Source organism: Danio rerio, chromosome 5 (assembly GCF_052040795.2).
Source record: "Danio rerio strain M-AB ecotype USA chromosome 5, GRCz13ab, whole genome shotgun sequence".
Lineage (NCBI taxonomy): Eukaryota > Metazoa > Chordata > Actinopteri > Cypriniformes > Danionidae > Danio > Danio rerio.
Genome location: NC_141025.1, coordinates 71,753,074 through 71,765,910, shown reverse-complemented (window position 1 = coordinate 71,765,910; position 12,837 = coordinate 71,753,074). Strand labels below are relative to the sequence as shown.

At 35.9% G+C, this 12,837-nt stretch overlaps 1 protein-coding gene across 2 annotated transcripts in view; it reads left to right on the top strand.

The window, feature by feature from the left end:
- rxrab (retinoid x receptor, alpha b) overlaps positions 1–12,837 on the top strand; it is a 111,210-nt gene that overhangs the window by 81,538 nt on the left and 16,835 nt on the right. For both annotated transcript variants that reach the window (XM_087252890.1, NM_131153.1), the window contains 3 exon segments: positions 2,241–2,394; positions 3,936–4,115; positions 11,290–11,453. In XM_087252890.1, the coding sequence (XP_087109016.1) occupies positions 2,241–2,394; positions 3,936–4,115; positions 11,290–11,453 (498 nt within the window).

Sequence of the window (12,837 nt, the reverse complement as noted above, 5' to 3'; positions counted from 1 at the left end):
CTTTGGACTTTTGGGAGAAAAATGGAGCACCTGGAGCAAACCCACACGAATGCGTGGAGAGCATGCAAACTCCACACAGAAATGCCAACTGACCCAGCCGAGGCTCAAACTAATGTTCTTCTTACTGTAAGGCGACAGCACTACCTACTGCACCACTGCGTCGTCTTGTTTCAGTTTTCTACAGAATAATCTATTTGCCTGATTACTAGCCTAGTTTTCTTTTTATTAACCTAATTAAGACCTCAAATTGGCCTTATTCTGAAAACTAGTGTTGATACGATTTAATAAGGTGTCTAGGGAGAAAACGAGAAAACGTCAAATTTAGAAAATTATATAATGACTGGGGCGATGCGCTAGGTAGTGCTGTCACCTCACAGGAAGAAGATCACTGGTTTGAGCCTCAGCTCAGTTGGCATTTTTGAGTGGAGTTTGCATGTTCTCCCCGTGTTGGCGTGGGTTTCCTCCGGGTGCTCCGTTTTCCCACACAAGTCCTAAGACATGCGTTATAGGTGGATTGGGTATGCTAAATTGTCTGTAGTGTATGTGTGTGAAAGAGAGTGTATGGGTGTTGCAGTTGGAAGGGCATCCGCTTTGTAAAACATATGCTGGATAAGTTGGCTGTTCATTCCACTGTGGCAACCCCAGATTAATAAAGGGAATAAGTTGAAAAGAAAATGAATGAATGAATGAATGAATGAATGAATGAATGAATGAATGAATGAATGAATGAATGAATGAATGAATGAATGAATGAATGAATGAATGAATGAATGAATGAATTTCCCACACTTTAAAAAATGCTAAGTTCACTGTTGCACATAAGCACAATACACAAAGTTCACTTTTTTCTTTCACAAATTTCTTTCTTTACAAAAATCTTTCTGTATTTAAAACAGCAAGGTAAAATTTTCATAGGTTAAGTTCAATATAATATAGTATTATAATCCAAGTGGGCAATTATAGGTGCAGCATAGAATCCATAAATGTCACACAAGACAAACAAGTAGTCTAACAGCACACACAGCATTCTAAAACCTCACAAAGTAAAAAATGGGAATAAAAGAATCTCTCTATATATTGCTTTTAATTTTAGGCATGCTATAGCATCTAGCAGAAGGATTTTCTTCTTCTTCTTCTGGACAAAGTCTTATTTCTTTAGGTTTGGCTGGATACAATTTTTGTTTTTTAAATAATAATAATAATAATAAATTTAATTAAGTAATATTAGCCCTATATTTAAATTTATATTAGGGATCTCCAGATCTGATCACATGAGTTGGAATTCAGGCCCAATCATCATGGGGTTTTAGACTCAATCGGAATTGAAGGTTACCTCCCGATCAGGACTCTAATACATTCTCATTATTTTGTTAACATCTATATTCATGCAGTTGCACAGAGTAGAACCTCTTTCTTGACTTCACACAGAAACAGCAACACGTGCAGCATAACGTCGCTTTTTTTGCAGAGATGCTGATGTCTGTGGTCTGGAAGTATTATAAAGTTGAAGACGACGCCAGAGCAAACTGTGAGATTTGTAAACTTGGGATTGCCTGCCTGGTATTTCAAGTTGAGATGCTATTTGTTTATATATTAGATTTTTTTTATATTTAATGTTGCACTAAAATTCAAAAGTGAAGAATTTATGATATTTATTACCTGATTGTTCAAGCTACCTCACAGAAGTGCTCCGTTTGTTAACAGAGTTATTGAAACAAGGTGAATTAAATAAAAAATAAAGAACATCCTGAATCTGTTTGTTCACACTTCTTTATTCCCTTTTTATGTATTATAGAGGTATCAGATCAGGTTTCAGTATCAGTAGATACTCAAAATCAAATGACTCGAACTCGAGGAGAAATAAATAGTGACGTGCCTAATTAGCCTAACTTAACAAGTTATTCTTATTAACTCAGTTAAGACTTTAAATTGCATTTATTCTGAAAACTAGTATCTTGCAAAATAACGTAAAATATAATTTATTCTCATCATGGCAAAGACAAAAAAAATAGTTATTATAAATTAGTTATAAAAAAATTATGTTTAAAAATGTGTAGAGATAAAAAAAAATTAAACAACACGTGTCAGAAAATATTTTATCAATAATTAAAATTCGCAGCAGATCTATTAATTTTTTTTCTGAATTGGATATTAGATTACACCAAAAAAACATTACAACAGGAGTAAAAAAAAAAGTGTTTTATTTATTTTTTTATTTATTTATTTTGATTGTTTTTCAGCTCAGTTCCCCCATGAATGCAGTCAGTAGTTCAGAGGACATTAAACCTCCTCTTGGTCTGAACGGAGTGATGAAGGTCCCGGCGCAGCCCATAGGAACCCTATCCCTGTCCCTCACCAAACACATCTGTGCCATTTGCGGAGACCGTTCATCAGGTAACACACACACTTGCACAGCTATCTTTATCTGTACAAACTGTATATTCTATCCCCCTACCCCAACCCTCCCCTAACCCAATTAATCAACATAGACTCATTCTGAAAACGTAGCCCTATATACATTTCGAGAGATCGCGAATTATGTAGCCAGAGGTACATATGACTGCATTTTGTCTTTAAAACGAACAGCTTTCCTGCTGTTACGAGTTTGTATAATGGCTCGTAGCATACGTTGGCAGACTTGAGATGCAGAGAGGAGTTGACTGCAACGATTCGTTCGTCGCAAATACTTAATGGAAATGCCAAGACACGCATACATTTTGAAGATAAACGTTTTATCTGCTATGAAAAAAAAAATTGCATAATCTTTGACAGAAACCTGTTTACTAAATAAATCCCATTATGCATCGTGCGTTCACACCAGACACGGATGTAGCATCAAACATTAGTGATTTACATGTTAAGTCAATGCAAATAAACATCTTGCGGTGTGATTTGCACGAATGATGTGGCGTGAATGACCCGAATGAAGCAGCACGAGTTAATAGTTTTGGGTGTTTTACTTGAGTTCAAAAATCTAAATTTCAATGGACATTCACACTTCGTTAACCAATCAGGAGCTTGCTCTTGTAGAAGCGTGATTATGACTGTTGTTGGTGTTCCGAGGGGAAATCCTCTTGCCGACACCGAACAACAGCTCATCGAACTCGGCTTAGCTCAGTCTGAAGCACCGCTGAAAGCCTCTATCATGCATGTATACTCTCTGGAGGAGTTTATGAACTCACAGAGCTGGGTGCACCTCTGAAAGGATCGAGTGGATCAGACACAGTGCCAAACAAACCTACGTTGTTTTTCAGACCCCTAAAGCACATAAAGCACAGATACCATTTCACTAAAATCCATGTTAGCCCTTTAGCAACGAAGCTACAGTCAACGGGCAGACAGATGCCCTGCATGACGGAAAACCACGTCTATTGTGAAGGGAATTTGACGCAGGAATGAAGTGAATTTCAGTGTTGGGCAGTAGCGTCGCTACAAGTTGTGACGCTAATACCTTAACTGCATTTCTCAGCAGAGTGGCAGTAGTGTCGCTACTATCTAAATTAATTAGATTTTCAGCAATGAAGACAATGTTTTCAGCAAGTAATGCAATAACGTCCACACAAGCTACATTTACCGATCACTTGCCCAACACTGGCGAATTTGATGTGCGAAAGAAGCGAGTAAATTCAAAAATGTTCACGTCTATTTATTCGTGTGTGCCATGTCTGGTGTGAACACAGCATTAGTCACTTCGGACAAAAGTGTCTGCTAAATGACTAAATGTAAATCCCCCAAATGACCAATCAGAATCAGTCATTCCATAGTGTCGTTTCCTTATATTGTATTGCATTCAATAAATTTGGTCTGTCCATATGCTCTGCCTCTCATGTAGTATGGGACAAAAACAGATGTGGTGGCTGCTGAATTATTGATACTGAGCGCCAATTAAATGAAACCCTGCTGGGAAGAGTGCTAAAGCGTGTGTCTGCCGGCAGGTAAACACTACGGGGTGTACAGCTGTGAGGGCTGTAAGGGCTTCTTCAAGAGGACGGTCAGAAAGGACCTGACGTACACTTGCAGAGACAACAAGGACTGTATGATCGACAAACGCCAACGCAACCGATGCCAGTACTGCCGCTATCAGAAGTGCTTAGCCATGGGGATGAAGAGAGAAGGTGCGTCCGTTCTTTCTTTCTGCCACATTTAAATAAGAATAAATATGTGTGACAGACAGTGGGACATGCTCTGAAATACACCCATATGAAATACACCCATGCTAAATAGTCATACTTCATTTGGCAAAAAATATTTGAACAAATTGGGTAGATTCCTTGTTAACAATATTTTCACCTGAAGTTATTGAGTGGTTTATTTTATCTTAAAAGAGTGACTGAGTTTTCTCTTTAAGTCATCAGAGTAACCTAGTTTGGGCTTGAATTGGGTTATGGATGAAATATAGGCTAAATTATAAATATTTTTAACACAAAGAACTGACAGATGTAGTTAGAGATGTATTTTGAAGCTTTAACGTAAATGAAAACACCGGCCAGAACATTGGAAGTTTAGTGGCACCCTTTCACTTCAGAAAATGTAAGAGCTGAGTGATATGACACAATGCATAAATGTGCATTTAACACATATTCAGCAGCTTAACATGTGTGTGTGTTGCCTCATTACCAACACATTTCACAATGTAAACGTTAAACTTACAAAAGACACTGTTCAAATCAGTTGCTCTGTATGCATTTTTAATCTGTATATCCTGAATTTTGATCCTGCTCAATTGAGTCTGATAAAGGTTTTATTTGATACAAAAAAAGAGCTGTGTGATATGACACAAAGCATAAATGGGCATTTAACACATATTCAGCAGTTTACATGTGTCTGTTGCCTCGTTACAAACACATTTCACAATATACACATTAAACTAACAGTAGATACTGTTTAATTCAGCTGCTCTGAATGCATTTTAATCTGTATATCCTGCATTTTGATCCTGCTCAATTGAGTCTGATAAAGGTTTTATTTGATACAAAAAAAGAGCTGTGTTATATGACACAATGCATAAATGGGCATTTAACACATATTCAGCAGTTTACATGTGTCTGTTGCCTCGTTACAAACACATTTCACAATATACACATTAAACTAACAGTAGATACTGTTTAATTCAGCTGCTCTGAATGCATTTTAATCCGTATATCCTGCATTTTGATCCTGCTCAATTGAGTCTGATAAAGGTTTTATTTGATACAAAAAAAGAGCTGTGTGATATGACACAATGCATAAATGGGCATTTAACACATATTCAGCAGTTTACATGTGTCTGTTGCCTCGTTACAAACACATTTCACAATATACACATTAAACTAACAGTAGATACTGTTTAATTCAGCTGCTCTGAATGCATTTTAATCTGTATATCCTGCATTTTGATCCTGCTCAATTGAGTCTGATAAATGTTTATTCTGATATAAAAGAGCTGAGTGATATGACACAATGCATAAATGTGCATTAAACACATATTCAGCAGCTTAACATGTGTGTTGCCTCTTTGCAAATAAATGTCTTTCGGATGAGACGTTAAACCGAGGTCCTGACTCTCTGTGGTCATTAAAAATTCCATGGCACTTCTCGTAAAGAGTAGGGGTCAAACCCAGGTGTCCTGGCCAAAAGTCCCTCACTTGGCTGTTATCCATCATGGCTTCCTAATCATCCCCATCCACCGATTTGGCTCTATTACTGTCTCTTCACTCCACTAATAGCTGGTGTGAGATGAGCGTACTGGTGCCGTTGTCCTGTGGCTGCCGCCGCATCATCCAAGTCGACGCTGCACACTGGTGGTGGTGTGGACAGACCCCCCCTCATGATTGTGAAGTGCTTTGGGTGTATGGCCATACACAATAAATGCGCTATATAAATACACATTACATTACAATTGTCACAATATACACATTAAACTAACAATAGATACTGTTCTGTATCTGTGTTGTTAATCTGTATATCCTGCATTTTGGTCCAGCTCAATTGAGTCTGATAAATGTTTAATCTGATAAAAAAGAGCTGAGCGATATGACACAATGCATAAATGTGCATTAAACACATATTCAGCAGCTTACATGTGTCTGTTGCCTCATTACAAGCAAATGTCACAATATACACGTTTAACTAACAATAGATACTGTTCAATTCAGTTGCCCTGAATCCATTTTTAATCCATATATCCTGCATTTTGATCCTGCTCAAATAAGTCTAATGTTTAATCTGATATAAAAGAGCTGAGTGATATGACACAATGCATAAATGTGCATTAAACACATATTCAGCAGCTTAACGTGTGTGTGTTGCCTCATTACAAACACATTTCACAATATAAACGTTAAACTAACAATAGAGACTGTTCAATTCAGTTGCCCTGAATGCATTTTTAATCCGTATATCCTGCATTTTGATCCTACTCAACTGAGTCTGATCAATGTCTAATCTGATAAAAAATAAGCTGAGTAATATGCACATAAACTATGTTGAGATCACATTTACTGAATAAATTCCTTGAAAAGTTATATGATTTGGCCTCGACAGATGATGCAATTGGATAACTGGACAAACCTGTGTAGCGATTTCATCACAAACCATCTGCAATCTCGTTTTAACAATTCCACAAACACAAAAGTTCATCCTTAAAATAGGTTCGGATAGTTATCTCCTAGGACATCAGTCATGCGACTAAAAACACAAGATAACATACCAGAATTTGTTCATGCGTGTGTCACCTGCTGTTCAGCTTATTTATTTAGAGGAGAAAAGAAATAAAGTAGTTCCTCAGCTTGCAGAGACATTTTTTAACATTCATATATACAGCATAACACTAGTATCCCAGGAAGTGATAATTTTTATCCTATTGAGCACATGGCATGGAAAAAGTGTTATATATTTATAAATATTTCAGTTTTGCACTTAAAACAAAATTCACAGCTTTTGATGGAAATCCCCGTATTCTGATTACTAATGTTACGGTTTATTTATTGTTTCAAAAAAGTATAAATGCAATAAAACATGTTTTTTTAAGTCAAACTGTTGAAAAAAATGAGACTTGTTTTTATCAACTTTATAAGGAAATCAGCATCAATCAGCGCACAGTACAGATGGCTGAAAGCACTAATGACTGACGGTTTGCAGCTCATTAAGTGCTGTGTGCGTTTGGCAAGGAAATAAACGTGGTTGATTAATGTGTTGAATAAATGACACTTTTTAAGGTTAAAATCATCAGAAAGTATAGCTGAATAAAATGTAGAGAGTTTGGAGTATTTCCACTAGAAAATGTTGGAAATGGAATCCTCATTACCTTATTACAAACAAGTAACACAATATACATGTTACACTAACAATAGATACTGTTCAATTCAGTTGCCCTTAATGTATTTTTAATCTGTATATCCTGCATTTTGATCCTGCTCAACTGAGTCTGATAAATGTTTAATCTGATTAAAAAAAAAAAAAGCTATAAGGAAATCAGCATCAATCAGAGCACTGTACAGATGTCTGAAAGCACTAATGACTGACGGTTTGCAGCTCATTGAGTGCTGTGTACGTTTGGCAAGGAAATGAACGTGGTTGATTAATGTGTTGAATAAATGATACATTTTAAGGTTAAAATCATCTGAATGTAGAGCTAAACAAAATGTAAAGAGAGTGGAGTAGGTCCACTAAAAAATGTTAGGAATGAAATAAATGTCAAAATATTATATGTTTAAGAACATTCCAAAAGCTAAGAAGCAAGTGAACTGTTTATTTATTTGCTTGTTTGTTTTGAGTTAACTGTAAATTATTTATTTATTTATTTTTATTTAGTTAGTTAGTTAGTTAGTTAGTTAGTTAGTTAGTTAGTTAGTTAGTTAGTTAGTTATCTAAAATAAAATGTCATTCATTTTTTAAAAATTGGCTATTTATCTGTCAGTTCGTTCATTTATTCCTTTTGCAAATGCCTTCAGTGCTTTCTTTCTTTCTTTCTTTCTTTCTTTCTTTCTTTCTTTCTTTCTTTCTTTATTTATTTATTTATTTATTTGTTTTGAGTTTGTTAAAATTATTTAATAATTTAAGATTATTTAATTTAATTTAATCAGTGTAAATAATAAGTTTTTTTATTTAAATAGAATTCATTTAGTCATTTATTCATTCAATGATTTGTACTGAGATCACCAAGCAAGCAACACAACTAAGTTATTGAAACATTTATTTGTTAAAATGTTTAAATTAAATAAATATTGGCTATTATTATTATTATTATTATTATTATTATTATTATTATTATTATTATTATTATTATTTAAAGCCTAGGGCCCAGATATAATATTTTTGTTGGCCGAAAAAAAAATATATATGGAACAAAAGATTAATTGCATAGTGTGTAAATTTGCTTTATAAACACAGATTGAGAACTGAATAAATATTAAAGTTTGTGACGCTGTTTGCAAATGTTCAACAATGGGTTTGAAAGACACCACATTAGTAAACTACAGTAGTCAACATTTGAAGTGGTTTAACACAGATTTCCAAATTTGGGCTGAGACAAGAATGGGTGGGGCTGCACGGTGACACAGTGGGTAGCACGATCGCCTCACAGCAAGAAATTCGCTGGTTCGAGACTTGGCTGGGTCAGTTGGTGTTTGTTAGGTTTCCTCCGGGTGCTCCGGTTTCCCCCACAGTTCAGACATGCGGTATAAGCGAATTGGGAAGGCTAAATTGTCCGTAGTGTATGAGTGTGAATAGATGTGTGTGGATGTTTCTCAGTGATGGGTTGCAGCTGACATCCGCTGCGCAAAACATATGCTGGATAAGTTGGCAGTTCATTCCACTGTGGTGACCCCAGTTTAATAAAGGGACTAAGCGGGGGAAAAAATGAATGCATGAATGACAAGAATGGGTGTTGTTCAAAAATTTTAAGGGACAACTTTGATGAAAGACGATGATCCACTTCAATTGTTCAAAAAAAAATGATTCCAGACAAACTAAAAGAAATAAGCCTTTCTTAAAAAGAAGACAAATAGCAAAAAATTTGGAAAATAGTCTGTTAAACATCGCTTGGGAAGTATTTTAAAAAAGAATACAAAAATTTCACTGGAGGGCGAACCGTTTTGACTTCAGCTGTATATTGTTGGAGCTATTAAAAAGCTCTGGACCCCCAGAACTGAGGCCTGTGAGGGGAGAGAGGAAACCTGACACACTTCTCCCCCACACGTTCCTCTCGGTTTCTCAGCACAATAAAGCTGAAATCATTTCCTTCTGCCTCTCTCCTCACCTCCGAGCGCAGCTTTATCCTTCATCTGACCTCCACGAGGAACACTCATGATTTTCTGCCCAGTATAGAGAGAGTCTGAAAATGAGGAACGCTAAACTGCTGACCACTGTAGACCACTGGTGTGCTTTTAGACCTGGCAGACCAAACACTGAGTACACAAACACACAGAAACAGTTATGTTTCCATCTAAAAATGCTGGAATATCACATAAAACATTTGCATGCAACAATTAAACAATTTCACGAGTTCACACTCACAGATATTTGACTAATGCCTAGTTCAGATTGCGTGATTTTAGCCCTGATTTTGGCTCGCCGACAGGTTTTGAGAAATCGCCAACAAATGCCTGAAATCACAGGCAAATCGCTGCTCGTGCGCGTGAGTGACAATCACACAGTATGAACTATCAAAGACACGATCTGAGAGAATCGCCGATGAGTCGCCGATGCCTGCTAGATATTTGGCGTGCTAAATATCTGGAGCTGTCGGCGATTCAAATCATGCCGTGTGAATTGAGTTTTGACTGAAAATAACATCAGCGATCGCCTACAGGCAATGAGAGAGCAGCTTTCACTTGTGTGTGCGTGTGTGTATACCTGCTGCAGGCCAGCGGGAGGCTGGGGGAGAAGTTAAAAGCGCTCTTTTTCGGTTTATTTGGACCCACGAAATGGAGGAAAAACTAGTGGAGGTTTGACAGGACTCAGGAGCAACCGTGTCTGTTTGACTTTTCATACAGAAAGAAATTAGTTTATTATCAACGTTGAGGAGAAATGGCTTATTCCCTTTAAATCCAGGTGAGCAAACATGTACATGTTCTACCCCATTAAAGGCTTCTTTCTCATTATGTAGTTAATAACAAAAGATATACGACGTGTTTTTGGCTGTGAGACGTAGTTTGGACGAAATTGTCGGCGATTTTTCCTATAGTAAAGTCATGCAATGTGAAAGTCCCTATCACCGATCCATCTTGCAGTGTAAACAAAGCAGCGACGAAACGCTAGCCCAGATAGTCATGCAGTGTGAAAACATCTGTGACACGACTACTTTGAAAATCATGCAGTCTGAACTCGGCATAAATAGAATATGCGTATTTGCCGTGCTGTCCGGGAAAGGGCTCCCTTGCTTAGGAAGACACCCTAACTCGACTTATTCCCCTTGTCAGGAAAAAGAGAGATAAGGTCCTAGCGCAGTGTCTAGCCCGGCTCCAGAATGCTCCCCCCTCAGATTTAAATAGGTATCGGGTTTAAAAGTGTGGAGTTGGGGTGGTGGAGGGATGCTGAAGTAAAGAGAATACAGAGGTATGATGTGTTTGACTATTTATAGAGGTTTAGTCTTGAGTTGACCGCTCCCCCTTGAAATTTAAAAATAAAAAACTTGCTTCAGAGTGCTCTTGACCTCAGACTCGTGCAACGGTTTATCTTCAAGCAGGACACCGCACACCACCCAAAATATTAATAGAGTGGCTTCACAACAACTGTGAATGTCCTTGAGTGGCCCAGCCAGAGCCCAGACATAAATCCTAGTGAATATTTCTGGAGAGATCTGAAAATGGCTGTACACCGTCACTTCCCATCCAACTTGATAGAGCTTGAGATGTACCGCAAAGAGGAATGGGCAGAAATTCCCAAAGACTGGTGTGCCAAGCTTGTGGCGTCATATTCAAGAAGACTTGAGACTGTACATGCTGCCAAATGTGCATCAACAAAGTGTTGAGCAAAGCCTGTGAATACTTTTGTACATGTGATTTTTCAGGGATTTATTGTTTAATAAATTTGCACCAATTTTAAAAACTCGTTTTTCACATTGTCATTATGGGGTATTGTGTGTGGAAATTTTAGGAAATAAATTAAGTTAATCCATTTTGGAATAAGGCTGTAACATAAATAAATGTTGAAAAAGTGAAGCACTATCAATACTTTACGAATGCTCTGTATAAGCTTGACACCATAACTTTTTTCTGTTTCTTTTTTAAGCTGCTTTGTAACGTTAATTAGTATGAAAAGCGCTAAACAAGCAGACTTGAATTGAATTGTCTCTGTTGATGTGTGCAGCAGTTCAGGAGGAGCGTCAGAGGGCGAAGGAGCGCAGCGAGGCTGAATTCGGCGGCTGTGCCAACGAGGACATGCCCGTGGAGAAGATTCTGGAGGCCGAACTGGCAGTAGAACCAAAGACGGAGACCTATGTGGAGGCCAACCTGAGCCCGTCTGCCAATTCTGTAAGCCAATCCCCTGCATCTAAATCACACTCGGTGACATTCAGCTCATGCAGAAACGTTTGGCTCTGTGAGTTGTGAGTGTCGCAGAGTTACGCTTCACAATCGCTCCTCAGTGAAAGGCCCGGGCTTGATCAATTCTGAATGTCAAATGCAAAGGCAACTTTCCTGCAGATGTGGAAGTAGACAGAACTAAAACAGAAGTTTTAGCCTCTTCTGTTACTGTGTGCTGCGGATGAGTTTCAGCTGACTAAAATCCTGGGTAACCTAACTTACTTTATTGCCAATGTGTCAATAATAATAATAATAAATAATAATATTAATAATAATAGGCGATTCATTCTGTTGTGGCAACCCCTGAATAATGAAGGGACTACCCGAAAAGAAAATGAATGAATAAATGAATGAATGAATAAATAAATAATAATAATAATTATTATTATTATTATTATCCAAACTAATTATGTAATCATCAGAGAAACGTCATTATAATACAATCAACTTAAATAATAATAATAATGTATATGTACAGTAATAATAACAATAATAATAATAATAATTCATTCATTCATTTTCTTGTCGGCTTAGTCCCTTTATTAATCCGGGGTCGCCACAGCGAAATGAACCGCCAACTTATCCAGCTAGTTTTTACGCAGCGGATGCCCTTCCTAATTATTATTATTATTATTATTATTATTATCAATATTATTTTTAACATTAATATTATTTAGGAAACAATGGTTGTGAGGTAAAATTATGGTTATTATTTTTGTAAATATTTATACTTGTTTTACTAGTATATTATTATTATTATTATTACTATTATATTTCTTTTATAATCATAAATAAAGAAATAGCTGTAAAATAAAAGTAAAATCATGTATTTAATAATAGTAATAACAATTTTAACAATTCTATCAAAAGATGATTGTTGTTTTTATTATTATTATTAATAATAATAATAATAATAACAAATCAAATTATGTAGTTATCAAGGAAGCAATATTATAATACAACGTATTTAAATATTAATTCAATGTATATGATGATGATGATAATAATAATAATAATAATAATAATAATAATAATAATAATGTTAAGATTATTAATATTAATGACATTATTATTATTATTATTTAAGAAACAATGGTTGAATGATTTATGGTTAATATGTGTGTATATATTTATACCTGTTTTTACTAGTATATATTATTATATTAATAATATTATTATATTACTTATAACCATAAGTGAAGAAGTAGCAGTATAATAATAGTGAACTAATGTATTTAATAATAATAATTTTAACATAATTTAATCAAAAGTTGATTGTTGTTGATATTATTATTATTATTATTATTATTATTATTATTCAAGCAAATTATGT